At 46.5% G+C, this 27927-nt stretch overlaps 2 protein-coding genes across 2 annotated transcripts in view; one reads left to right on the top strand and one right to left on the bottom strand.

The window, feature by feature from the left end:
- The first annotated feature begins 2274 nt into the window (after nt 1-2274).
- Nucleotides 2275-27927, top strand: part of LOC146176747 (uncharacterized) — a 41801-nt gene continuing 16148 nt past the window's right edge. The window contains exons 1-6 of the mRNA XM_084581375.1: nt 2275-2581; nt 14937-15025; nt 20758-21115; nt 23006-23089; nt 24989-25039; nt 25203-25247. Of these exons, the coding sequence (XP_084437501.1) occupies nt 2380-2581; nt 14937-15025; nt 20758-21115; nt 23006-23089; nt 24989-25039; nt 25203-25247 (829 nt within the window). The 5' untranslated portion in view covers nt 2275-2379. The remainder of the gene's footprint in view (nt 2582-14936; nt 15026-20757; nt 21116-23005; nt 23090-24988; nt 25040-25202; nt 25248-27927) is intronic.
- LOC146176748 (uncharacterized) lies at nt 11315-12830 on the bottom strand. The gene has a single exon (XM_084580736.1). The coding sequence runs from the start codon at nt 12828-12830 to the stop codon at nt 11625-11627; it is 1206 nt and encodes a 401-aa protein (XP_084436862.1). The 3' UTR covers nt 11315-11624.

Here is a 27927-nt window from a genome sequence, read left to right as displayed (position 1 = left end):
TGCTTCACCTGTGATAAAAGCTTCCAGATTCTACTAGCATTCCTATTGCATCTTCTGTTCTGCACGTGCTGTTTCTTGCTTATATTTAGAATTATGAAACAGCTACTAGCCTCACTTTTTTAGTGGCATAGTGCACATAGGGAGATATGGGCTGGGCATCTTTCGAAGTACGGGAAGCTCAGAGTAAAATATTATATGAGGAACGCCTGAGGAAATTGGACAGTAACAGATGGGCAGCTAAAGTATTTAAATACCTATACCTAAAAAGTGTTGACTCACAATGGAGGAAAAGAACTAGGAATCTAACCAGTAAGTATGCTGGTCACAAGGACGAAGAAATAAAGAGCGTTAAGCAACAGGTGAAAAGCACAAAAGGTAAAAATCGAAAAAGTTTGATGGAAAAGAAAGAGAGTGTGGAATTATACCGAAAGTGGAAAAGGCAGATCAGGAAGGAAGCTTTCTTTGACAACTCAAGAGGCAGTGCCCTACTTTTGGAAGCTAGATCAGGGTACCTTGGAACACGCAGCTATAAAAAGAAATTAAACAATGAAGATGACGCATGTGCTGTATGTGGTAACTCCAGTGAAACAATTGACCATATTATACTAATGGTATCCATTTGGAAGTCGAAGCAGGCGCCGTCACTCTTCCTGAAGCTCTGGGGTTTAGAGGTGCCAGTGACCGGTTGAATAAACCGGCAGTGGAAGCTAGCAAAAAATGACTGGAAGATTGGTGGCTTAAAAGCAGAAAAGTGACATAATGTTAGTAATGTAGAAACAAAAATTCAATAAATAGAATGATATATAGTTAACCAATCTAAAACAATAATAAGATATAGGGAGAAAAATGAGCATGATAGCAGTGGCGCTCCTATATTCCATCCATCCAATAATACAATCTTTGTATTAGCTCCATGGCGGAAGTAGAACCTTGTTAGCTCTATGCATCCAATGGATCCCTGCCTTCCACCCTCCTTTTCTCCTCCAGGAAAAAACACATAATACTGAGCGATTCCCAAAAGGCCTGTCGTGCCTTCCTCCTGGGGTGCGTATGCAAACGAGCACACCGAATAATGGAGCAGGAAAAAAAGACGGGCAACACGAAGCACACAATCATGTGGATACCGGCACACGAGAGAATCGACGGCAACGAGGCTGCCGACAGGATAGCCCGAGGGCACACTTTCCGGGCACCTGCGCCAGCTGCCCCAGAGCCTTCAACTCCTCTCACATACGGGGAACTAATGCAATACTTCAAATTAGAAAACGATACGCAGAACTGCACAAAGACCTCAGCAGACAGGAGGCAGTAACCTGGAGGAACATACAGGTTAGGACATTCCCAAACCTAGCAAAGTACCACAAAATCTGGCCCGAAAATTTCAAAAATAACACATGCACTGCATGCAGTGAAGTCTCGGACATCCTTCGCATGATATGGAACTGCAAAGAGCAATTAGAAAAATATAAAGCTCCGCTCAGCCAAGCGGAGTGGGAGGCAGAGCTGGCCCACACGGGTCTCTCTGAGCAGCGCAGCCTGCTCACCAGGGCCTGGGAGACAGCTATCCTGGACTGAGGAAACCACCCACGCTATTCCGTTAAACAATTAAAGTTTCTCTCTCTCCCCCTAGCATATTGAACCAGGTCTAGCCCAGACGAAACGAAGAGGCGTCGTGTGCTGTGCGATGTCGGCGCACGTTAAAGATCCGCAGGTGGTCGAAATTACTCCGTAGCCCTTCACTACGGCTCCTCTTTCTCCCTTTCCACTTTCACTCCCGTCTTCCTCCCTTCCCTTACGGCGCGGTTGCGGTGTCCACAGAAATCAAGTGAGACAGTTACCGCGCCTTTCCCTTCCTATAAATAAATAAAAATAAATCTAGCCCAGACATAGAGCTAATACAACCATACAACTCCCAGGTACGCTCAAACTTTATCGGCGTTTATATTGTAACACCTGAGGAAGGAAAACGCCCTAATTTAGAAAAGAGGTTGGTTACAATAGTTCACTGTAGTTGTAAATTACTCATAATTCAAGTTCATCGTTAGCGCACCAGTCAAAATATATCGAAGTCTTTTAGCCTCGTTTCGGTTTCGTATTCGACAGTAACGGTAATTTAAATATATTATATTATGCGTGAAATTCGAAAATATAATTTCGTACTAAATTGTAAAAGTTAAATATGCTGATTTGTTTATTTTAAGTGTTCTCATTTTAGCGTTCTTTTTTAGCAATTTTGTCACCAGGGGGATTACATGTGTTCGAAACGCGAAGCGACGCTGAAAAAACGCGCGCATATTGTACGATTGTTCTGTCACGTGCTGCTGAGGTTCCGGCCGCTTTGGCGGGTCACTTTGTTTTCGCTCCAAAGAGCACTTCAAGATGTTCGTGTACGTCGAGTTTGAGTCAAACCTGAAGACGGCAGTGGTCGAACACACGCAGGTTCGGCATGTGGATTCTAAAAAGGGCCCGTTTAACCCATTGGACGCGGATGACTTCGACGCGGCCGAGTCATATCGCGTTCATACGTACTACAATGGAGACAACTGTGAATTCCTCAACGCCAAGATCATCCGCATAACAGGTAAGGTTTGAGACACGATTTCAAAGGAATGTAATGAGTGTCTGTAATCGTATTCGATAGTCTTACGTGAAAAGGCGTTTATATAAATTACCCAGAATGCATGCCATGCGACTGCACTGCGGATGACAGTTGACAGGCCTGCTTGACCGTTCCTTTGTATGGACGGATTTTTGTATGCCTAACGAATTTGGTTTAAAAGTGCTATAGTTCACCCTATATGCATGTGCCCGCCCGTAGGCCGTAGTATACGCTTCAGGTGATACAAACATTGATGCTATTTCGCTAGTCTACAGGCTCCACATGACACGACAGGGGACGAGAGTCGCAAGCTGCTAATTAGCGCATTAGTAGAGACTTTTAGTATAGCGTATGGACGCTTTCGTACGATAAACGCTAAAAAATTATGGGACGCTACTCCGTGTGTTGCAGCGGCGCTTTTAGTTGGCCGTACGAAAACGCGAACGCAAACTACAGTGACGACATCTAGGTTTAAAATTAAAAAAACACATTTGGGCTTTTTTTTTTTTTGTTACTCGCAAGCCAAAACTAGCCAAGTCGCACCGGAGCCAGTTTCTTTGCTGCGGCAGTTTTGTTGTACTCCCTAGCGTAGGTATTCGTGCGCTGATACGTTTACCTTGTATTGCCGTCATGGTGCATAACGGCCTCCTTTCAGCCCCGTACTAGAGTGTACTAGAAGGGTCTGAGTGGGACGAACGCGGCGCTCAAAGCGAGGCGCTGGCTGTCGAGAGAAGAGAGGGCGCTGTGATCGAACTAGATAGGCTGGGCGCGCCGTCCGGTGCGGCAGAAGCTGTGCGCTGCGGCCCTGCGGCCCCTTGGGCCATGCCAGAGTCCTTCAATGCTTTTCGAAAAAAGCATTGAAGGACTCTGGCCATGCATTGGCCTTGTCTAGGTGTACGTTTTTTTTTTTTTTTATTCAAATAGGGGGTCATCGGCGCAGTGGTGCAAAAGATAGGTCCCCGCGGCGTGTTTCGGAACGCTTGTAGTCGCTGTCTCGACAAAAACCAGTAATTGGTCGTCCCCTCCGTGTGCGTGTCAGGCGAGTTGCAGCTGCAGCGCACTCCACAAGCTCACGTGTATATCTGGCCTCACAGCTTAAACGAAATCTACCATTAGCAAACTTTTTTTTTAATACTGATGAAATATCCGTCGTCATGCATTGATAATAAAATAAGTCCTTAACCAGATAATGTGTTTTTGACATCGGAATCACGAAACGCCATGGTTTCAGCGCAGGAACGAAATAAATTTACACGGAATGTGTGGACGCGAACAAAACTAAACACAGCGCAGGAATGCGTTCGGTGCGCAATTTCGCGCTTCCGAATGAAACAGTCTGGAATCGCAGAGTCGAGAAATGTCACAAGGTCGGCGCATTCAAGAGCCCCCGCGTGCGCAAATCGCAACAGCTGAGTGCAAGATTGGGATTCAGACACCACCCAGCGCTCAATTTACTTCTCTATCAACTTGTTCTTTTGAGCAAGCAGGGTATCACTGATCAAAGTTCTGTTGTACAAGCAAAATCTTTTCTTACAGTATTGTGCAAGGATGAATAAGTTCTTGGTTTTGGCAATAAAAGGCCTTGAAGCATGTCAATAATTGGACAGGAAAGATGTGTATTATAAACCACTGATGGCAAGTGCAACTCAAACATAATGACCAATTGATGCAAAACATGTCAACATTTATTTTGCGACAGCAACAAGCAGTACTGCTAGTCAGCATCACAGGCACCTGCGCACTTTTAGGTGTTTCATCCTTTGACGCCTTTCATCGTTAGACTTGTTTAGGCCCTTAATCAGGAAGTGGAGCCGAGCCATGTTACAATGTAAAACTTCATAACCTTTGTCTTTACCTCGCGTTCATGGACTGTGCATCCAATTGCTTTTTCTTTGGTCCTGAGCAGAGACAGAACATCAAGAATGCTGTCAGCATGCAACTTATTCGTGCTGAAGCAGCCCGTAAAGGCACTTTCTAAGTAGTTAATAAACTCAAAGAGCTCCTTTGACGGATACAGCAGTCCACCTACATCAGCGAAGCTCGTAAAACTTGAGTGTAGGTCTGACCTCCCCTCTGTAGTGCTCACAAGCAGAAGAGTGCGACATGCATCACATCCAGTTTTTTTCACAAACTTCCTGGCGACATATCCTGCCATGTGGTAGATGAGGCGTGAGTCACTTCTTTTTTTCAACTAAACTTATATGCTCACCGGGAACACCGTTGCCTTTCTGGCTGGTAGTATCCTCGAGGGAATCAAGATCCCCCCTTGAAATACAGCTGTCAATTGTGTCTTCCAAGGTTGTGGTATTTGTTAGGTCTGTGTTTCCTGTGTCAAGTAGAGCTGTGAGGACTAGTGGCTCAACACTGGCACCATCCACAGGTCTGGCCAGGCTGTAAAAACTAAGGCAGTTGACAGTTATCAAGAATTGCTCAGGTGTAGGATGGTCATTACACCCCGACGACTGCCGTACAACACCGAACAAGTTTTCAACAGGATCTTGACTTAACTTGGCCGTCATTAAGTACTTAAATCCAACTTCTTTGGTTAAATACTAACAGGCAAAGCACTCCAGACAGTGTCACTCTAAAGCCGACAGTCGTTGTCTTGCTGATGAAGCCAACCCCGTTGACTGTGCGCTGCTCCCATTGAGTGATGTAGTCCAGGAAATCCGACAATGCAGCAGCACCTCTTGAATTTGGCCACAGAGCTTCAGACTTGTAGCGTGATGTCATTATTTTTATCAGCTGGTTGATCATCCTGAAAAAACAAAGATCTATCTGTCACTACAGATATTAGAGAGCAATACTAATTTAACAACTAAAGTTAACTTTCTGTCACATAGGCTCCACATGCACAGATGAAGAGTACAAAACATGTTACCTGAAGAATTTTTCTGTAGCATCTATGGCTCCTTTTCCGTAAATGGATTCAAGCCTGTCCTTGTAATGATGCAAGCCACGCAGCACACGGTCACCAAAAAGCTGGAACGCTAGGGTGACCCGCATTTTTTCAAAACCATTCGGGTCTAGATGGCTTGAAGTCAGCCCAGGCATCGCCTTCAGCGTCACGTTATCTTTGTCATAGTTGAAGGCTTCTTTAACAAAATATGTTGAAACCTGCATCATAAAAATACACTTTGTTAGTCACTCTGCAGGATAACTATGTTGGAAAACTCAAAACAGATAAAATCTTACTCGTCCATCTGGTGTATTAAAGCCTCCTTTCAGCAGTGAGTTGCGTAGGCACTTCAGCAGATGCGGGAAGTCTGAAAGGAAATACAGGTTCCTTTTTGCGTCAACAGGATGTTTCACGCTGCACGTAATCTTGCTGGCAGATGCTTTAATTCCCATTAGTGTCCACATTTTACGATTCCAGGAGGCACCGTCACAGGTTACAAAATCTACGAAGAGCCCCGCTTGCTCAGCCAAAATCACGGCTTCAACAACTATTTTGCACAGCAGGTTTCCCTTGACATTTTCATTCGCTACAGATACTCCTATTATCTGTGAAAACTTCCCAGTGAACGGGACAAACATGACAACCATTCCATGGTCGCATGGAAGGCCTGCGTCTTCGGGAGGTGTGAACGGGCCGAGATCAACAAATCCACGCAACTTTGCACACTTTTCCACTGAAAGGTGCTCTGACAACTTCATTTCGTCAATCAGAAGGCCGCCATGACGACTGAAGCTGTCCATTTTGCTTGTTTTTTCTTTGAGGATTTCCATCACCCTCTTGTTGAAGCCAAAGCCACTTTTATATGCTGCAGTGTACTTCTTCAAAGTGGTGTTACTTGGAAGTACAAGAATGTTGTGCTTCCTGATGTGCCTATAGAGTCTTGGGCTCCTCATTTTCATTAAAATGCACTCAAGTACCCACTCCTTAGTAAAGTTCATGCCCCTTGTACTCTTTCTTTTGCAGGCATTAAAGCAGTGCCGCACGCTTTCCTGTTGTTTTCTGGGCAACATAGCAATACTTTCTGCCAAGGTCTCTTCTTTTATTGCTGAATTTCGTGCCTTCATGCTCTCAATTTGCCCCTTCAGGCTTAATAGCCTCTTGGACAGACGCCTGTGCTTCTGCAATACAGCCCTGAGCTTTTTGGCCGCTGTCGTGGCTTGTTTGTGACGACGGTTTCTAAGCCGAGACATCCGTGTGAGCAGGGACTTGCGCAGATAGCGGCATGAAAGGCATGGCACTCCTGAAAAGAAATAAGGCATTTCATTTTGTTAAGCCCTCATGCTACACACAATATATTCACAATGATATGTGAAGAGTAATATTGTTTTAAATAAACATGAATGTCAAAAGCAGTGAAGCTACTACCAAAGATCATAGAAAAATACTTGAGAAATTTGCCCTCACTTATCATTCTACTTATACAAGTGCACAATGCATGAAGGGATTGTACGAACAACTAAAGGTTTTGTCCCCATGCTTGAGCAAACACACCTAGGAAATTAGATATATTTTAGTAATATGATACCACATGCAGTGTGCATCTTAATCACTGTGATTAAGCTTTCAACCTAATCTTGCACCCAGTAGCACGGGGAACGACCTTCACAGTTTACTGCATATGTCAGTTCGCTCCACAAATTTACCTTTGGTTGTTGTCATCCCTGTGTATGTCTTGCTGTGGAAGGCACCATGAATGACCGTTGTTTTTTCAAGAAGTTTTGTAGTGAGATCATTCTCTAAAATAGCAGAGGCAGAGTTCGCACCAGGACATGCAAGAAATTCAGAGGCTTCAAAAATGACTCGCTCTGCTTCGAGCACAGTCTTCGCAGCACCTTCAGCGACGAGTTTTCCCTTGAGGAATGTTCTGTGTGTAATCTCGGTCGCGCTCAGGCTGAACAGAACAGCCTTTTCTGAAGTCACCGTGCCAGAGCTTGCTTCCAAGCTTGACAGTGCGTAAACAGTGTCTTCGTAGTCGGGAAAATTATGCACTGACCAGTATGCTGAAGGGGTCTTCAGGTATCTGAGATTGTTGGAGTCAAGGGCTGGCGATAGCGTGCGCTCCACTGGCGATTCATCGTCGCAGCTTCCACTGTCGTGCACGGCTGTAGGTAGTACACTTGTGCAGGCTTTCTTCCTTTTGCTGCCCGGGCTTCCGAGTAAGGTAGACGTGCCGCGTTTGCATGGTGCACGTTTCGGGGGTGCCTTCGAGCTCAAATATTTCGGTGCAATGGGCAAAAGCGTGGGCACTGCTTCCGGCGTGAGCGCGGGCACTCCGCGCGCGATTCTTACTTCTTTGCCGGCCACTATGTGCACGTAGTCACGAAGTATATATCGCTCTTTAAAGTGCAGCTCACACACTGCGCAGTTCTCATCCAGAGGCTTGTCGGCGCGATGAAGGTTCCGCTCCCAGGCTTTCCTTCGAACCGAATCTTTCGGGACGCTGAACGATAACTTCTTCTCGGCTTTGACGCCCGCGTAGCCGGTGCGACATCCCGGTGCGTAGCAATGACGATGCTTAGGCATGCCACACACTTTGATGGTAACAGCAGGATATTACACAAAAGAGCACGCCACGCAAAAAACCGCTGCCGCTAGCTGTTCGTGAAGAGTCCTGACGCTTCGGCCGTGCTTCGGCCGCTTCAACCACTCCGGGGACTCCGGCGCAAACCAATGGATGGATGGATGGATAAGGCTGAACCCTTTGAATCGGGCGGCGGCGCCACAGGCCGCCTAGCCGTGAATAGTAATATATAGTGTGGACCTATTCTTGCCTTCCTTTCAGCCACCAATCAGCTAACCTTCGTTTGGTTATTTCTACCCTTTTAAAGTCTATTTTCCCTTCATTATCCTTAAACCCCAATGCTTTGGCTAAATCTGGCCCATTGCCTTGAACTATAGGGCGGAGCCCTTTACAGGAAATTATTAAGTGTTCAGGTGTTTCCTCATCCTCCCCACACACCCTGCACAGCGTGTCTATCTCTTGGTACTTGACTCGGTACGTCTTAGTCCGCAATACTCCTGTCCTAGCCTCGAACAACAATGGGCTGCCCCTAGAATTATCGTAAATGTTTTCTTTGGCTATTTCCTGCTTGAACGTTCGGTACATTTCTAATGCTGATTTAGTCTCCATCCCTGTTTTCCACAGACCCCTCTCTGTTTCCTTAACCTTTTTCTTAATTGATAATTCCTGGCTGGTCCCCCTACTGCTGTCCAAATATTTGCTTGCCAATTTTCTTGTCCGCCTTCTCCATCTTGTGTCAACATTCCTCATGTAGAGGTAGCTGAAGACTTTCCTAGCCCACCGCTTTTCTCCCATTTTTCTCAATCGTTGCTCAAACGCTATCTTGCTGCCAGCTTCCCTGCTCTCAAAAGAAGACCATCCCAGGTCACCCTGCACACCTTGGTTTGGCGTATTCCCATGAGCTCCCAAAGCAAGCCTACCCACCCCGCGCTGTTTAATTTCCAACCGTGCTCGGACCTCTGATCTCATACACAGGACTGCGTTGGCAAAAGTCAGACTAGGAACCATCACCCCTTTCCAAATCCCTCGCACCACTTCATACCTATTGTAATTCCAAAGCGCCCTGTTTTTCATGACGGCTGCGTTTCTACTTCCCTTAGCTGCCACATATTTTTCATGCTCCGTTAGGTATTCAGCTCCAGTATTTATCCACACCCCAAGATACTTGTACTTATCCACTACTTCCAGCATGTCCTCCTGTATCCTATGTTCGCCGGTCTCATTATCATTAAAAATCATGACTGCCGATTTTTCCTTGCTAAACTGCAGACCTAACTTATCTCCCTCTGTACCGCAGATATCCATCAACTCCTGCAAATCTACCCTGTTGTCAGCCATCAGTACTATATCATCTGCATACATTAGTCCTGGTAATGACTGTGGGATAAATTCTCCTTGCTTGAATAAAGAAAGGTTGAAGCCGAGTCCACTCCCCTCTAGTTTAGCCTCTAATCCTTGCAGGTACAGCATGAACAACAAAGGTGACAGGGGACATCCTTGTCTAAGCCCCTTCTTTACCTCTACAGGCTTCGACACCTTTTTTTCCCATTTTATTAGCACTTGGTTATCCTTATAAATATCTTTTAAAAGATTAGTTACTCCGCTTTCCACACCTAACACATCCAGAATACTCCATAAGGCTTCTTGAAGTACACTGTCATAGGCTCCTTTGATATCTAGAAAAGCTAGCCATAGGGGTCTGTGTTCCTTTTCTGCTACCTCGATACACTGTGTCAATGAGAACAGATTGTCCTCTAACCTCCTTTGTTTCCGGAAGCCATTCTGCAGCTCTCCCAGCACCCCCTTGCTCTCTACCCATGCCTGCAGTCTGTCCTTTATAATCTGCATCACCACCCTGTAGACCACTGATGTTACTGTTATGGGACGGTAGTTGCCTATGTCAGCTTTGTCCCCCTTTCCCTTATATATCATGCTCATTCTACTTAGTCTCCATTCATCAGGAACTTTGCTATCCATTAACATTTTGCTCACCACCTCTCTTAACGTTTCCTTAGACTTTGGGCCCAACATCTTTAATAACCTAACAGGAATACCATCTGGGCCTGCTGATGTGCTACTTGGTACTCTCTTCTCAGCCCTTTCCCACTCTCTTTGTCCAATTGGAACAATTGCACTAACCGGTCTATCGTCCTCTACTAAGGCACCTACTACATTTCTTTGTTCTTTAAACTTTTCTGACATCGTTAGTCGTATATGCTCTATTGCCTTTTCCCCTTCTAGCCGAATACCTTGATCTGTAACAATAGACCTCTGCTCTAGGCTAGTCTTATTATTCAGGGAATTCAAGTGTTGCCAGAATTTCTTAGCTGCATTTTTATCCCTTTTGTTTACTTCTGACAGCCACTGGGAACCTTGTCTTCTAATTTTCTCATTGATTAAGTAGGATGCCTCCCTTCTACATTTTATGTATTTATCCCATTTTCTCTCAACGTCTGCTTCTGGGTCTCCCCTATGCTTAGAATATCTGTGTTCCCTGGAGGCTTCCTGGCGTTTCTCTATGGCCTTCTTCACCTCCCCATCCCACCAGCTCTTTGGTTTTCGTCTTGTCCTTTTTTTCCTGACTCGCACCCTAGCCAACTCTAGCCCAAACAGTCCCATTAACTTTGTGTATGTCCACTCTGCTTTCTTATCCTTAGAGATTACTGCTTCAATTTGGGTGCTTGCTGTTTCTATTTGCTGCTCCGAGTAAAAGATCCCATCTGGCTGGTCATCATGTTTCATTCCTGAATTAGTTTTTATTCCAAAACTCATCTTGATACGTTTATGATCACTGCCTAGACTCCTGGCACCATGTTCATCTATGTTCATGACCCTTAGCCTATCGTACATCCTGTGTGACATTATCGCATAATCTATTGTCGAATGCCGACTCCCTACCTCCCACGTTATGACCCCGTCACACTTCTCAGTACTGTTACAGACAACTAAGTCGTGTCTTTCACACATATCCAGCAGCATGGTACCTGTCGAGTCTGTGTATCCATCTATATCTTCTATATGAGCATTCATGTCCCCTACTATAATTATTTCGCATCCTTTTCCTAGCTCATTAATGTCACCTGCTATACATTCTACCATTTTTTTGTTTTCCTCTTTGGCAGTTGCTCCTGTCCACAGGTATACAAAGCCAAGGAGTGTTTGCTCCCCTGCCACTTTTCCTTTTAGCCATAAATGTTCCTTACGTTCCTGTTTGACTCTTTGCCAATTTGTACTTTTATGGATGAATACCCCAATTCCCCCTCCCTTTCTGCTGCCCTCTGTTCTGTTGCAGTATTCCCATGCATAATCAGGGTTACAGGGTGGTTGCTCCATGTCCCGAAGATGCGTCTCCACAAATCCATAAACCATTAACTTCTCCTGCCTAAGCTGCTCTTCTATTTCCTCCCATTTTAGCCTATTCCTGCCTCCTTGCATGTTAATATACCCTATGTCTGAATTAATTTGGCTCTTGCGCTTATGCCTGTTGCTTCTCCTATGGCTTCTATGTTTCCCTAGTCTATGTTCGTCCTCTTGGTCGCCTTTGTTTAAACTGGTGGCTTCAGGGCCCTGGGCCCTCCTAAAAAAGCTGTTGCCTGGCGGCCTATCCTGCCTCCTACCCTCCTACCGGTGGCCCGGCTGTAGTGGATGCCTTCTCGTGCAAACGGGTGGAGGCCGGCCTCGTACACATCCCTGTTAACCTCCATTGTGGTGTACCCAAGTCGTCGGCTTAGGCTCCTAATGACCCGGTTGGCTTCGACTACTCTCCCCTCTGTTCTGCTGGACTGCCCTTCTACTTCCGGGATTGTGCATACAGTCACGTTTACTTTCTCAGAGGCCTCCTTTATGTTGTTTATACCTACCTCTAACTGCCTCCCGAGATTCCGGCTCGTCCCCTTCAAGACATCATTGAGTCCAGCATGGATGATGACCAGGGTTTCTACATCCCTGTTGTTCCTTACCACCTCCTGGGCTTTGGTCATCGCTTCAACCATACCTTTCCCCGATTGGGCCTCCACCTTCAAACGCCTGTCACCCTTCACTGTTGCTAGGACAGCTTCCTCAAACCTTGCTACATTTGAGTCCCCCACCACCAGAACTCTCCTACGATCCAGCCTTTCATCTCCAGCTTGCGCTAACTGCCGCCCGGTTCGCTCTCGCTGGTTCTCCTGTCGTAGCGGCGTTTCACCTTTCTCGCGCGATTCCGGGCTTGTCGCTAGCCCTCCCGCCAACTGTTTTGCTACTTCGCTGTAGCATCGTGTAGCCGCCTCTTGCGACTCCACCGCCACCGGGTGATCTTCTCTGCCCGCCTCATTTCCATCTCCGTCATCATGAGGGGTCTTAACACTGGTCTCATCCACCCCCTGACTTTGCTCCGACCCGGGGTCTTTCGCTGTCCGCGCCATAAGCGCCTTCACCTGACCTTCCAGCTCGGCTCGCTTTTGTTGTTCTTCCCTGAGCTGAGACCCTATCTCCTCTAGCTGGTCGGTCTTTGCCCCTTCCATCCTAACCAGCTCTACTGCCTGTGCCTCCAGCGCCATCCTTTTCTCCCTCTCAACCTTCAGGTCCCTCCCGAGCTCCTGAATCTTTACGGCCCATTCACCCTCCAGCCTCAGAATGGTCTCCTTAAATCTAACGCACAACTTGCACGAGAAACTAGTCTCCCCCGCGTCATCTAAGCTTTCAAAACCAGTTTCGTCCATGTAGCACCAGCGCCTGCACTCGTCACATTGCACCAGCCCCTCGCCCCCCATGTCTTCCTTAACTTTACGACCCATAGGCAGCCCGCCCACCTACCTAGGGAAAATCGGTTACCTCCGCTTTCCCTGGTCCTATGATTGAAATTAGTGCTTTAACGCATGCAGGAGAATACGCTTTCAAAGCTAAACAATAAATATAAAAGCGCACTTAGCTTCGGACGACGTCGCTGGCAAATTCCCTCGGAGTCCCCAGAAGTCTGCACGTGGTCTGCACGGAACAAGTGCCTAGCCAATCTACTTCGACCGCAGCGCCACCGCAGCAATTTCCACGCGGAGCGCCTCACCTCCAAGCAAGCGCGGAACCGGTTATTCGGCCCACTCGGATCCTTCTAGTACACTCTACCCGTACTGCCAAGCATATTTTTACGGATACACGCGTGTAAGCAGTCAAGCCAAGACGATTCACTTCATGGCGTTGCCATACCAACAAAGCAACGCTACTCGTCAGGCTTAGGGACTGCGCTGACGCGGTGCAAAATAAAAAATAGAGGTAAATATTCGCCAATTATTTGTGCTCAATGCTACATGAGGCAAAGCGAAAACCCCGTGTGCCATTTATAGGCGGCAGCGCGCACAAAAACGCGGTAACGAAGACAAATTCACTCTGAAGCGGGCGGCCTGGACGTCGCCATCTTGTAAACGCTAAACTCCCATCGTACGTGAGGGCCGGGCACGATAAACTCAAGTTTCGGCGTACGCTGGCCGATCGTACGAAAGAGCTCGGTCTCGGCTATCGTAGAGCGCATGCGCAGTGCGTGTCACAATATTTTTGGCGTGCGCTATTCCTCTGCGTGTGTCTGTGTACGCTATACTAAAAGTCTCTAGTGTTAGTGTGGCCAGTTATGTATTTGTTTTATCGCGACCTTTCTGTGCTTATTTTATTTATCAACGCCTTGTTTGCATTGACGCTCGCGCAACAGAGGGATTGCTTCAGCTAATATCAGTGCCGAAGGGCGCATGCTTCGGGCGCCCATTTCTGAGGATAATGCTTTTGTTTGTGGCCGCAAAGTGTATTTGCTGAGGCCCTGTCCCATCACGGATTGTCATTGTGTAGCGGTGTTTGCTGGGATCTCAGCTTTCACAATAGCAAGCTTTTTTTAATGTCACTTTACTGTCACTTTCAGCAGGTTAATTCTCTAATAGTCCAGTCTTGTCCACAGCTTATAATTTGGCCTTAAATAGCTTAATATTCAATGAAAGCAGTTAGGTGTGATTTAGGAGGCTGAGCATCTCCTATTGGGTTATGGGGTCATCATGATGGAAGGTTTTCTGGTAAATTTGACCGTCTAGGGATATTTAACGCGGCCGGTAGCTACTTTGAGTTAAATAATACTGCTGTCACACGGGCACAGCTGAACTCCTTTTAACTCCCTTCAACCAAGGTAGTCTTTATCTCAATGGAGATACGTGCCGTGTCACACGGCAGTCCTTTAGGAAAGGAAGTTTAAGGAAGTTCCTAGCGTAAGGAGTTCTGATCATCTCCCTCGAGCAGGTAAAGGGAGTACTCTGGTTCCCTGTGAGCTTCAGTGCAGGTGTTAAATAAACGCATATGCATTAATTTTGAGTTTATAACTAATTTTAATACTGTAGCACAACGCAAAGCATGGAAAAATGTAAATGTGCAAATATCCAAGCATGCACGCAAGCACATGCAAGAATTTCGCAAGCACATTGTGGCCAGCAGAACAGACAAATACGATATGCTAGTAAAAGTAACAGCGCATTCCTTTCACGTGAATAAAGATACATTTATATTTTAAAGTCAATTCAAACTGTTGAAAAGAAAGCAGCTAAAAATTATTTCACGTGTTTTTAACTTGATTATTTTATATGCATACACAAAACGAACAGCGCCTAATGGTACCCCGACGGCGTCTCGGAGAAGCTGGTTCTTAGCCGTGTGACACGGCTACAACTCCTTCAGGGCTGAACTCCCTCCGTGGTCCTTTATGGAAAAGAAGTTCGAGGGAGTTGGGACTTGCCCGTGTGACAGAAGTATAAGTCTGTCTCTCTCCTTTCTGTGCAAAACGAAAAGGAAATGCAGCTGGCTTGTTTGGAGTCCTTATATATTTGAATTTGTTCTTTTTTTTTTTTTTTCAGAAACACTGGAGGAAATGGTAGCATTCAAATCAAAGCGACCGAAGAGGTGTTTCATCCAAGAGGTCAACCCGCAGAGGCCCAAACAAAAGGTAAAAGCACATTTAATCATATCAGCTAGCATATTGGAAGTGGGTTTTCTGCAAAACTGGAATACCTCTCTTAGCATTTGCATGCTTTCTTCTTAGGCAGCTTCTAGCATGGAACCTTGGTGTGCCATGTCGTGTATTTTTACCGCGGTGCTCTTAAGATTTTTCGAGTGTTGCAATTGCAGAGCATTTTGGTGACTGTTATCGTGGTAACAAAAAGGCAGTTGCTGCTGTGTGTGTGCGAATGACCTGTTTTGTTGGCCCTGTGATGAATTATGACCGAACGCAGAACAACGTATCTTTGTATGTATTTTTCTAATCTCCCTACCTGGATTAAGAAATAACCTGTTTCAAAGTGAAGGAAGCTAAAGTGGCATAAAACGAATTTAGGGCTATCTAAAGCACACTAAGCATTTCACCCCAGACGAGCCGAACATTAGGCCTAGGGAAATCTTGTACCCATTGAAAACTGGTGGGTGCACGACAGCACCAAGGACCTAACTGGAGCGATGACCTCATGGTAGAGCATCCGTCTTGCATTCAGGAGGTACCAGGTTTGATCCCCAGTACCACCGAATACCCACCGGTTTGCAGTGGATACAAGATTTCCCCTGGTCTGGTGGTCGGCGCTCTTGGGTGAAATGCTTGGGATCCGTTTTGCCATCGAACAACCACAAGTCTGCCTCGTGCGGCAGAAGCCCTGTGTGGCCATTTTTTCTTCACATCGTGGGCATCCTCTATCAATCCGACATCATTTTATAATCCAATATCAACTGAACCTTGAACCACCTGTTCAGGCTGAGGTGTTTGAAACTGATTCTGACAAGAGTGGAGCGGGCTTAGTGGACGCTCTTCCTAGGGCGCTGCCTGAGAAAACCAGGCACCGGGCCGGGGGTGCTTGTACCCATTTTTACAGGTGGGTGTCCGGCGGTGGGTTTCGAACCAACTACCTCCCGCCGCCGAGATAGACGCCCTAACTGCAGTTACACTGAAAGTTACACTCTTAAGGTATGTGACTGTGTACAAAATGGCGTAAATAAGGTTAAACAGTTTATGGCTTACTATGGCAGTGCTAGACTGCTCCTTACCACTTTACCCTCTTCCTAAGGTGAAAGATGCGTTAAAAAATTTGACACTCATACTAAGAGCGTAGATAATAAAGGAGATAGTGATGGAGCTACCAAAGGAGGCGACACATGAGGACCCAAATAATCCAACAATTTTCCACAGTTTCCAACAGTGGAAAATTTGTATGAAACAGTGCCTAGACAGGAGAGGGGATTCTATGCAAGATGATAGCGGGAAAATTACATAAGTTTGCCATACAATTGAGCCCACTTATGACAAACTTAAACAGTCACACAGATTTCGTTCGTTGTATCCGAAGTTTGTATTAAATGGACTTGCTACGCTGCCTCCATGCGGCGGCAGCTCAGAGGCTAGGTTGATGATGATAATGTTAGCTAGTCCCTTTGTAACGGATGGACACCAGATTGGTGTCCCAGCTAAAAACAAAAGTGAAAAAAAGACACACACACACAATTGTCGAAAGACACAGCAACTAAGATGTTCACACGCAGCAATTCACCTCCGTGCCTACCCACACACACACACCCCCACACCCGGCCCAAACTCCATCACAGTTTGTGAACTGCACCCCACCATTCGGCAAGCCTTCGCTTCGTCGCCGCAGCTGCTTTAAGCAATGCTTAGTCAGCGGCCACGCTGTCTCCGGCGCCGCCGCCTACTGCTGCGGGTGGAGTTGAGGGGAAACCGAGTGCCTGTGGACAGAGACATCAATGACAAAGACATCAAGAGGTACCGCCTCAATTCCTTTAAAATACCTGTCGCTTGCCTCTGCCTTCGAGTAGCGAATTCGCGTTCATTTCTTTTTTTTTTTTAATGTCTGAGCCTGTCAACAAGCGCTCTTTGAAAGCAATGTCCGCGGCGATCAATTGTAATTTCTCACGTTCAAAAGCAACGATAAAAAAGTGCCTCCAGCCAGCCTCTATGTCAGCCAGGGCACAGAAAACAGCAATAAGAAACCCCACTGGCAAACAACGCCGGCTTTGCACGCGCAGACACACGACCATCCCCCCTCGTCCTCACTCTCCTTCTCCCGTTCTGCGTGCACGTGCGGCTTCCTGTGGCACGCGCTCCCGAGCGAGCGGGCTGCGCGGACTCCGCTGACAGCCATGCACAGCGCGGGCACGGATGCGCATAGGTTTTGCGGTTCCTCTCCGTTCCGCTAGAAACCGAGCGCTGGCGTCGCGGAGCAAACTCAAGCTTTGGTTCCCAATATCGACGGGCCGCTGAAGGTCCCTCGCCAACTCTGCCATCACGACCAGGTCGTCAGTGAAAGCAAGTCCTGGCAGTCGGCAGCCCTCGTCAACTCCGCTTGTGCTCAGCCGCAGGCAAAATCCCAGGCTTGATGCAATCTGGGACCGTTCCACGATCGACACACACCAGGTACAAGAGCGGCGACAGTGGGCAGCCCTGCCAAAGGCCTTTCGTCACCACTATGTGCTTTGAATGTGCATCACCAAAGCGCACAGTATGTAGTTCCGCCTTTATCGGTGCCAGATGGTCAACACGAGTGTCCTTGGGAGACCGCGCGATAGCAACAACAAGACCTCATGGGGCACATTGTCGTACGCTTACTTGACGTCCATGAAGCAGCACAACGAGCCCCTCCTTCCGCGCGATGCCTGCACACTGCGTGATGACAATAAGTTGTCATCCAACCGGCGGCCTGGCCGGAAGCCATTCTGTAGCTCTGTGCACACACCCCGAGCCTCCACTAAGCGGCTCCTTTAGTACCCTGGCAAAGAGTCGGTACATGACACTGGTGACTGTAATCGGGCGGTAGTCAGGCAGGTTTCCCGTCACTTATCTATTCTTTGGAATGAGAACGGCTCTCTCCTGCCGCCAGTTATCCGGGATCGGTGCTCCTTTGATAACAGCTGTCAAGAGGCCAGCGAGCTGTTCTCTTGACTCCGGGCCGAGGCTCTTCATCAAACAAGCCGGCACATCAGGTCCTGGGGCTGTACGAGCACTTATGCGAGTGAGGGCGCGCTCCATGGTCTTGCTGGAGACCTCCCACCGCGGCTTCATCTCTTCCGGAGTTCCCTCATCCATCTGCGAGGCCAGTCTCCTCTTCGGGCTCCTCACACGCTACTGTCACTCCATACAAGGTGGCATAAAATACCGTCAGGTACTCCTGCTGATTTTCAGCTGGTCGTCCTGTCGTCGCATCAATGATTGAGGCCATCGGGAGATCACACCGGTTCATCGAACACACATAGCCCCAAAATTTCTGCACTGCCGTCTTGCCCTCCTCGCGCAGGGGCCTCATGAGCCGTAGGTTTTGTTCTACAAGTTTCGCCTGCATCAGTGTTTGCACCTTGTGCTTTAGGTGCAGATAGTCTGCCCAAGCGGCCGCTATCACGTTCAGAACACCTTTCTTAATGGTCATCCAGTGGTTGCGATTTTCCGCACGCCGCTTCCACCTCTCGGTCCCACCACGGATTCCTCCCTCTACGAGGACGTGAGCTTTCACGAACCATGTGGTCCAGTATTGTTGCATGTAGCGCAGACATGTACTGGGCATAGGTCCGCTCCTCCCTTCTCCTCAGAGACGTCTCAAATTCGTCGACCACTCGCTCAGTCGCCTGGCTTGGAAGATACACACCAGCCCGATGTGGGGTGCACAAGCTGGTTCTATCTTCCTTGCGGGAGCTGCCAAAGACGAGTCATAGCCGGTTCTGGTCGCTTCCGAAGCTGAAAAGACCGACCTCGTCGACTGCTATCTCCCGCAGTGCAAGCATAAGGCTGGACGAAACCAACGCGTAATCAATAGTTGTGGAACTACCACGCGCTCACCATGTTGCCTGCCCCTTACACCGTGGCTCAAGGTTGACAACCGTCAGGTCGAACCTCAGCCAGCTGCAGGAGAAGTTGCCCATTAGCGTCTGTGCGGCCGTCCAGCTCGCTAAGGTGACCATTGAAGTGGATTACTCTACTCTCCAGGTGGCACCTTGTGACTACCATTCGGACCCCAAATCACTGATAGTGGTTGATCACCAGCCACGTATAGCAGCTTTTCTTTTGATGTAGCTCCTTTCACGTGCTTACCGGGGAACATGCACATGCCGATTGGCCTTGTGGTCTGTTTTATAGCAAGGTCGACAATTCCTCTCGTGGAGGAGGGGATGCGGTAGGTATCTGGGAGATTCTCTCCGGTCTCCGCTTTGGTGGTAAGTGCGCTGTTGACTACGGTGGCGAGTCACCGGTTCTCTTTGTTGTAAAAGAGTAATTTAGCTATGTCTGGTCATTTTATTTCAGGTTCAGTGCGATAACCTCAGTACACATTTTGATGGGGGCGCCGCACTCGTGCGTAATAAACTACTGCTCGTTATAACTACGGTCATTACAAGAGTCCTTTACTGTGGCATATTTCTTTTTCTCTTTTTTTTTTTTGGAGGAGAGCGAAGGTGCGTTATCTGTCTCGCTTCTCTGTGGACACCTGAACAGCACTGTGAGAATAAGGAGGGAGATGGGAGTAAAAGAAAAAAAATACGAAAAGGGTGCCGGAACAATTTAGACAACCTGGGAATCGTAAAAGTGCACTAACATTGCGCAGCCCACGGATGCGCCTGCATTTCCTTGTTTTGAAATGCAGCCATCGCATTTGGGTTCGAGCTGCATATTGGTGACTGATTCTGAGAGAAAATTGTTCAAGCTCATTTGACTAATGCGAGATAAAGCTTTTTGGAGAACTCTCAATGTGTGGCTGCAAGTTCAGATAAACAAGGAATTCGGTGCTGCGAAAGAACAGTACACGAGAAAACGGCATGCATCAATACATACAGCCCATGCTCAAAGTGTGAGCACTGCAGAAGTAGCAGTCATGCAGTCCTCACTCGCTTTGCTTTAGTGGCGCAGTTTTATCTCTCGTTATGCAAATAGAGCATGGGCAGTGCCACGTTACCAAAAACTAACCCAACCCAACACACCGCAGCTCTGCCGAGATATCACCTCATGCGCTCAAATCAGAGCCTGCAAAAACAAAATTGCGAGCAAAATAGATAAATATTGAGCCTGGAAATTTGCCACGCAAAGGTGCATGCTGTCAAAGGAGTGGACATGATAGTTAGAGCTGTAAATTTTAGAACAATGCTAAAGTCTATGTTGTGTGGGTCTGTGGCACCTTCAAATGGTTTAGACGTTTTTAAATGCCACTGCTATATGAAGTAAAAGTGCAATGCAAACTGAACAGCAAGAGGTTAACAAGAAAATAAGTGTATCCTTGTTTAAACTAATAACTAAATTGGTTCACAGGAAAGAAAGTAAAAAACGGGGACTCTTACGCCTAAATAGAGAAAGACGATGGGAAAGGATAAACAGAGCAGCACATATTATTTGCAAGCTGTTTCAAGCCTTAAGTATACTCACGCGCTCAAGTAATTCGACATAAGCGTTTGCGACAAAGCAACTATTTCAGTGTATACTTAATTTTGCATCATGACGAGGCAGTTACGACCTTTCACAGTAGTCTGTGTCATGCATGGTTAGAATTCGTTCAGTATGTTCAAAGTGTTGGCTGGCCTACCATACACTGCACCTACACCTTAAGAGTTTGCTTATGACTGTTTTACCATCGCATTGCTCGTGTTGCTTTTTCTGCAGTTCCCTGCTCTTGTCACGCAACTTTGTTGTGACGTTTACATTTCTAGGGACCTCATGCCTCGTGTACGTCAGCCCAGCGGTTGGAGAGAGGTCACGCTAAGCGGGCCCAGAGGCAGCTACTGATTGAGCGCGCCCTGCACGACTATGAGGCGGAACTGACCCCGGAGAACAGTCTCAAAACATTGGAAAATAGGCTTAAGGCCGTGGAAGAACAGCTGAGCCAAGCAGAACCAGGCAGCCGGAGACAGAGTTCACAGTCGGCGGCGGAGAGCGATGACAGCGTGCCCAGAAGCGACTATGCAGTCCTCCAAAAGAAGTACGAGGCTTTGCAGCGGGACATCGAGGAGCTCCAGACTCGTAACTCTGAGCTTGAGAGAAGTCTCAAGTCCAAAATTTCGCAGGATGGTGAGTGCTTTGGACGGTCGTATTGATAGTTTCTGACTGGCATGAACTGGTTGTCAGTGACGGCTCCGGCATCGTCTGCTGAGTCTTTGCATGAAGGCCTTGCATCTCGGGGATTGCATTGAATTTAATTGGTACTTGCTTTGAGGGCTGAAGGAGAAAAAAATTGTTCCAGAGTGGCCTGACAATTCTCCAATTTTGTTTATGTGCAGAAAAACACTTCTGCTTTAGTACTGGACAGAACAAAACAACCGCTTTAGCGAAACTGCACTTGTTCAGTAAATGAACATAACTGGGTGCATGAAACCTAAAGTAGAGAGAAAACGGGCGACACAGCATTATTCATCATGGCATTATAGTTAGTAGCTGGACGAAATCCTAGAGTTCTTCTCTCAATCGAAGAGCAATTCAAGTGGGTTTGGGTTTCTGAAACCTTAGAAAAGTCCTCGACGACTGCTTTGAGTAGGAGTTCAAATCAAGGCACGCTTGCAAATTTGGGGGTTAGCCCCTTTAAGCCTGAAATGGCAGGCAACAAGAAATGAAAGGTAGTGAGGCAAAAGGAGGCTGCCTTCGTTCATTGCGCAGTTTTTTTGTGTGGTGTATCCTCTTAGACACAGGGCCTTGCCAAGGTTGTGTTGCAAGAGGTCTGTTTATTGGGTTGTAATGGAATTCCTATCGGTAGCATCTCTTGTGAGCTGAATGTTGGTGGTTTTGGGAAGTGGTCGCATTCTAATAGGATAGTTTCAATTCAAAAGGAGCCTGACGAACATAGTTTTCGATTGCAAGCTTATCGGTGAAAAAATAAGTTTGTTAGAGCCTGCGTGCTGAATTCAAGGTTTTGTTCGCAGATTTCATTGAGGCAACTGGAATAATGAAATCAAATAAAAATTGAGAGCTTTTGAATTTGGATAGTCAGCAGTAAGCAAGAATGCACTAGCATTGTTATTTCACTTCCTTACTACGTGACTTGATATGCTGCTGGCCCTAAATACCTTTCCCAAGGCGAGGCCATGGCAGCATTGATTTCCAGTGGTGTAGGGTTCCCATGGAACGTGATGTGGATATATTCAGAAATGGTGCGAATGCTTGTGTTTATTCAATTTTGGTATGAAATTTCTGTTGCCCTTATGGGTGAGCTGGGAAATTGTGTGCTTCTATCAGCTTGCTGCAACACACATGCACTGACATGAAACAAATACCCACACATCCATCCATCTTTCTTGGCGATCATCCAATGTTCTCTTTAGAAAGAATTTTTAAATATTTATTAAAAGTAGACTTTTTATATGGAACAATTTATCAACATGGGCGTCAGCCCGTTTCTTTTAAATTGAATGGCTTTCTTTTAAAGAAATAGTTGCTGAAGCAGCTTAGCCTTTTAACACGTACATCTTTCACTTTTACTCAGACCACTAAACACTGCAATTCAATGTTTTTTTAGGCCCTATACACCACCGTTTTAAGCACATCATTAAACGCCTCACCTCGGACATTTTATTAACTTCAGTTGTCACTTCACCATATGTTTGGCGCTCTTTGACCAAAGATGCCCTTGCGCCATAAAAAATCAGTCCATCAACACACATGCACTGGAATCAACGAATTGAATTGACTCGCCAGAAGGAAAAAGCATTCCAGGCAAATACATTCTCCAGATTCAGACCTTCATATGAAATATCAAACACTGCAACCTGGTCACAGCTGTTCAGCCACTCCTCAAAACCCTCAGCTGCTTCTTTAAAATGAAGTGAGTTTGTCATTAAAATTGGGGTAGTCTATTGATACAGGCCAACCTCAGTGTGCCTCCGATGGCTTTAAAGCAAACGTGCAGTTGGCCTATTTGGCGTGGCAATATTTCCCGCTCGTAATTGACGCTTAGGTGCTCCCTTCCAGAGGAAAGCCGCCCGACTGACTCGGCAAAGAGTGAAGACTTTGAAATCAGCATCCCGTTGCAGGCTATTGCTATTGAACAGAATGGCAAGTTGTAATTTTTTGTTCTGCTTGATTGAGACTTCTGGCTTCTGTTAATGGAGCGTGCTTATTACAGTGTTCATTAAGCTGCACTCTATGGGTTGGTGTCGGTGGGCGGCGTAAAAACACTTGCTCTGACTGTAACTTCTTTACAAGTGCAAGATAACTGCTTCACTTAGTCTCTCTACCCAAGGGCGGTTGTGTGAATTCAAATGATGTCGGTAACATAACTACTACACAAAACTCACCGATGTTCCGGGCTGGTTTCCGTCGTTAGCGAGGCTAGAACTGAATTCTGACGATAATTGGCAGCATCTTCATAGTCGTTTCTGCATGGGTCTTCAATAACATCAATAGTAGATAATGCGTAGTCAGATTTGCGACGTTTCGAAGCGCGCATCATCAACACAGATGCTGCCATTCTCGCATGCCACTGAAACGCTGCCGCTAGTTAGGAGTGCGCTCAAAAATAGCCGCTTCGCGGGAAAAATGTAAGCAGCATCAAAATCAAAAATTCAGTTATCCGACTACTCACTCGGTAGTATAGCCTGTCCGTGACGCGGAAGGGTTCAAAATCGGCGCGCTAAGTCATCGCTAGCGGGCTAACTATGCTCAATGGCCGCGGTGGGAGAGAGTTAAGTAACAAGGTTGACTACTGGGCAAGTTGGTAATTATGCCAGCCTCATCTTGTTTGCTTCTGTTGTCTTGTGTCTTTTGGCTGGATTAATTAGGATGTGTTATTTTAAGGATCTGTGCATGTTTTGCCTGTTTGTTTCATCTTGTCAGAGATGCATGCATATCTTTAAAGCATTGAATGTTGAATAAAAAGTAATCAGATTGTTTTGTTTTTTTTATATTAGAAAGCAAAAATTACATTAATAAAAGCATTTGAGCCTGGAAACATGCTCCAAAATAGCTTTATTACTGCTCCCTGAGCTGCTCCAAAATGCTTGAGCCTGCTTCCACCCCGGTGTAAGCACGCTGCGTTTTTGCCTACACCTCATGTCGCTGCCAATCGCAGCGCCACCTTTGTTTACAAACATGACTCTTGTCTATGGGGAACTTGCGACAACAGTCATTACTGGTTGCACCTGGTGCTTTGTGTGAAGAAGCTGCAATGCTATTGTGGAGCAATTCTCCTTCCTCCACTCCGCATGGTGTGTGCAACCTGTTTCATTTCAAGAAATTCCTGCTGTAGCGCTGTTCTCACCCTAAAAAGAGATCCTTATTGGTGCCGGTGCTCTCATTTAATTGTACTTTTAATAATTATAATAATAATAATTGGTTCAGAGGAAGGGAAGGCGCAGTATCTGTCACACTTGTAGCTGTGGACACCTGAACCACGCCGTAAGGGAAGGAAGGAAGATCAGTTAAAGTGGAAAGAGAGAAAGAGGAGCCGTAGGGTAGGGCTCCGGAGTAATTTAATGTGCGCTGATATTGCACTGCACACGGACGCCTCTTCGTTTCGCCTTCATCGGAACGCAGCCGCCGCGGTCGGGTTCGAACCTGGGTACTCCGGCACAGTAGTTGGGTGTCTTACCACTGCGCCACCCCGGCGGGTCGAACGGTTTCTGGTAGTGTGTAGGCTGTTCCATTTTTTGGCTTGCGAATCATCTGTGCATTCTCTTTCTTTTTTCACTCTGTTGAAGTCTGAATTAGCTGTGTTGTGCCAAACCGACGCGATTTTTTCATCGATGAAGAGCCTCGAGCGTTTATCAGTTCTAGCAAATTTTGGGGAGACGCAGCTTTATTTTCTGTGGCTCAAGCACTGCCATGCAAAGAGACGTTTCCTTTCGTTTTTTTTTTTGTGTTACCACAAGGCCACAGAGGTCCTTTCATCTGATTGTACAGCAGCTGCTTACAATATCTTGTTCCCATTAGTACTTTCTTGCTTTTTATCTGCAGGCCCCACAACTGAGCCTGAAGACAGCGCAGCGCCAGACACCCAAGCAGAAGGTAAGGAACTGGCACCTCTTTGTGTGTATGCGCTGCATCCACTTATGTGGACGTGACCCGAATTTTGTTTATACCTTTGCACGAGGGCCAATTTCCACCTTTGAATTTGGCACCCTTAAGATTTGTACCCGGCCTGTCAAGTATAGGGTGCCATTTCTTGCAGGCGCAGCGGAATGTGTGGACGTTGCAACATTTTACGGCGAGACGAGTGAGTAGCTCTTATTTTAGCATGGCTCCTTCTAAACCGATGCCTAATAATGCTATTTGTTGTAGTAAATTGTAGGGAATGTAGAAGAAGTTGCATGCCAGATTTCATTGTTAGACACCGAAAAAGTTCTTCAGCGGACTTTCAGGGTTTCACGTCCACGAACGTGGGCACGGTGTCTTAATGCCGAAATTGTCAGTGGCGCACTCTGTCCGCGACGCTCCGTCATTTCGTACAAGAGCAGTATGTAATACTCTGGTTGCGTACAGGTGTCCCAGTCCTGAAGGATTAAGGTATTTTCAGAGGAATGTTTTTATTCATGCTTAATGATTAGTTAGAAAAATGTAGGAAATGTTGCAATGTTTTCATTCTTGTAGCATCTTTGAGGCGCCATGTCCAGTGTGGCTTACCCAAGCCGTACAAATGGGCCATGTCATGTGATCTCGTGACGCAACAGAACCCGACAACAGATCAGTCTGGGCCACATCAGCCACCAACTACTTCCAGCCAGAGCTGTGCCTGTGATTGCTTGCTAACAGTGCTGACGCTGGACTTCCTGGTGAAGGGGGCGTTTAAATGACCCTGCTAAAATGCTTTGTGCCATTGTCAAATTTTGCTACTCTTTTGTGGCTGGTTGGCATCCAAGGTGCTGTCACGGGGATCCTGTTTGCTCCAGAGTGACAAAATATTCCACCCCCTAAGCTAATAAAGGATATTCTGGAAGATTCTGGGCCACAGCCGAATGGGTGGTGGTGATTAGAGGCACGAAGAGGAGACAACAGGTTCGGCTACTCCCTTCCAGTAAGGTGCAACTGCAAGTTATGACATAAGAAATGGAGTATGTTGGTCAGGTAGGAGGCAGTTTAATCCTTTAAGTATGCTGACTCCTCATTAATTGTAACCTTAATTATCAAAATTTCTCGATAGTGCAGACTATACGGCCTGGTCCAGCCAAGCTCCGTAGAAGCGTACATGTAATAAAGCCGGTCCAGTTTCAAGTTATATTTCAAGTTATCCTGTCGCGGAGACAGGATAACTTGAAATATAGACAGGGGTTTTGTCCAGAAAATTTTGAGGTAGGCAGTTGAGGACCGGAAGAGGGGGGTACAGACCGAATGATGACAGCACAGCTTACATCTCGAAAGAGAAAATTGTCAGCACCAACGACAGATAACTGCATAGCTTTTCTTTTTGGACCCATCTCCAGCACATGGCACAACTCTGAATCATTCGTTGACTGGCTACATTTCAATGCCTCGCCAGTGCTAGAGTTTGCCCTGGCCTTGCCCAAATGCGGGACACCCGATGGCATCGCACCGCGCTGAACAACGAAACGTTTTGAATGCGTAAATAGTACTAGTGGTAAGATTACATGAAATAGAAAATGCATCTCTTCAGGAACATAAGCAATAATGGAATCAAATAAGAGAAGAAAGCAGTGACCACATTGCAAATAGAAAACAATCTCAATAATTCAGCCTTGAGGGACCAGGAACAATGGTCAACTTATCCAAAAGCTTGAATTATTGAATGGCTCGAAAGCATTGCCAAAAGCCATTTGCATCGCAGCAATTTTTATTAAGGAACACGTGGAACATGGTTGTCTTTTCTATACTTGGGGGAAAGTTTAATGACAGCAATGATTTTTCGTGGAGTTAAAAGTGCTTTGTTTTACACCTGTAAGGAATGTCAGAAAATTGCTCCCAAATCTAGAGTGCCGTTGCAACCCTTTTCGCATTGGAACTCATCAGCGATGGTGCCTCGTTACGAACGGCCCCGTTGTACTTTGAGGATGCTTTACCGCACGGACAGTGACTCCTGTTCCATAAAATCCAGGTTCGGAGAGGTCTGTTTTGATGATTGCTGGATTTGCGAGTTGTACCTTGCTCTGGTATTCTTTCAAATTACCGTATTTACTTGCGTAATGCTCGCACTCCCAACATTGGGCATCGAAATTTTGAATTTTTCTTTACTCGCATAATCATCGCACCACCAATATTACCACTCGAGAGTCTGCTGGTAGTAACAAGCGCCATCTTCGGAGCGCTACTAAACCAAGCTGGCCTCGTGTGCGCGCGCTACCAGGCGGTGATAGCGTGCTGGGGTAGATCATTATCATAGGTTATGCTCATTATTTTTATTTCTTTGCTTCCATGATGCTTTATCTGTGACAGTAGACAAATTCAAAATGTCCCCCATGTATCTGTAATGCATGCACTTTTTGCTTCTCTGGATGGTAGTTTAACCTGAAGAACGTCTTACCTGAAGACCTTCTGAATGCAGCTGAACTCCCGAACAAACAATTGGGTATAGGAGACACCATTCACCCAAACAGTTTGCCACCCTATTACTTTCCATTAATTAATTGGACCTCTTCTTTAACAGGCATTAATTGTAGAAGACAATTGGCTATAGAGGACAAACTAGTTTTGAAGTTTAGTCTTGCTTATAACAGATATTTTAACATCGTTTAGCTGCAGAAGAACACACCTGCACCGTCACTATTAATTATAACTTCATACGAGAATCTTCTTGAGCATACTGGGAGTGGGCATTGGGTTCTCCAATCAGTGGAGCTCCCTATCAGGAATCACCATAGGTGTTGTGTCCGCTAGTCTGAAGAATAAGGGTATGGACACACTGGCGGGAGAACGCGCGTGGCGTGCCGCCAACGGCAGGACGC

Source organism: Amblyomma maculatum, chromosome 10, assembly GCF_055883805.1.
Source record: "Amblyomma maculatum isolate TAMU_Amacu chromosome 10, ASM5588380v1, whole genome shotgun sequence".
In the NCBI taxonomy this organism is placed as follows: domain Eukaryota; kingdom Metazoa; phylum Arthropoda; class Arachnida; order Ixodida; family Ixodidae; genus Amblyomma; species Amblyomma maculatum.
This window is presented reverse-complemented; position numbering and strand designations above follow the sequence as displayed.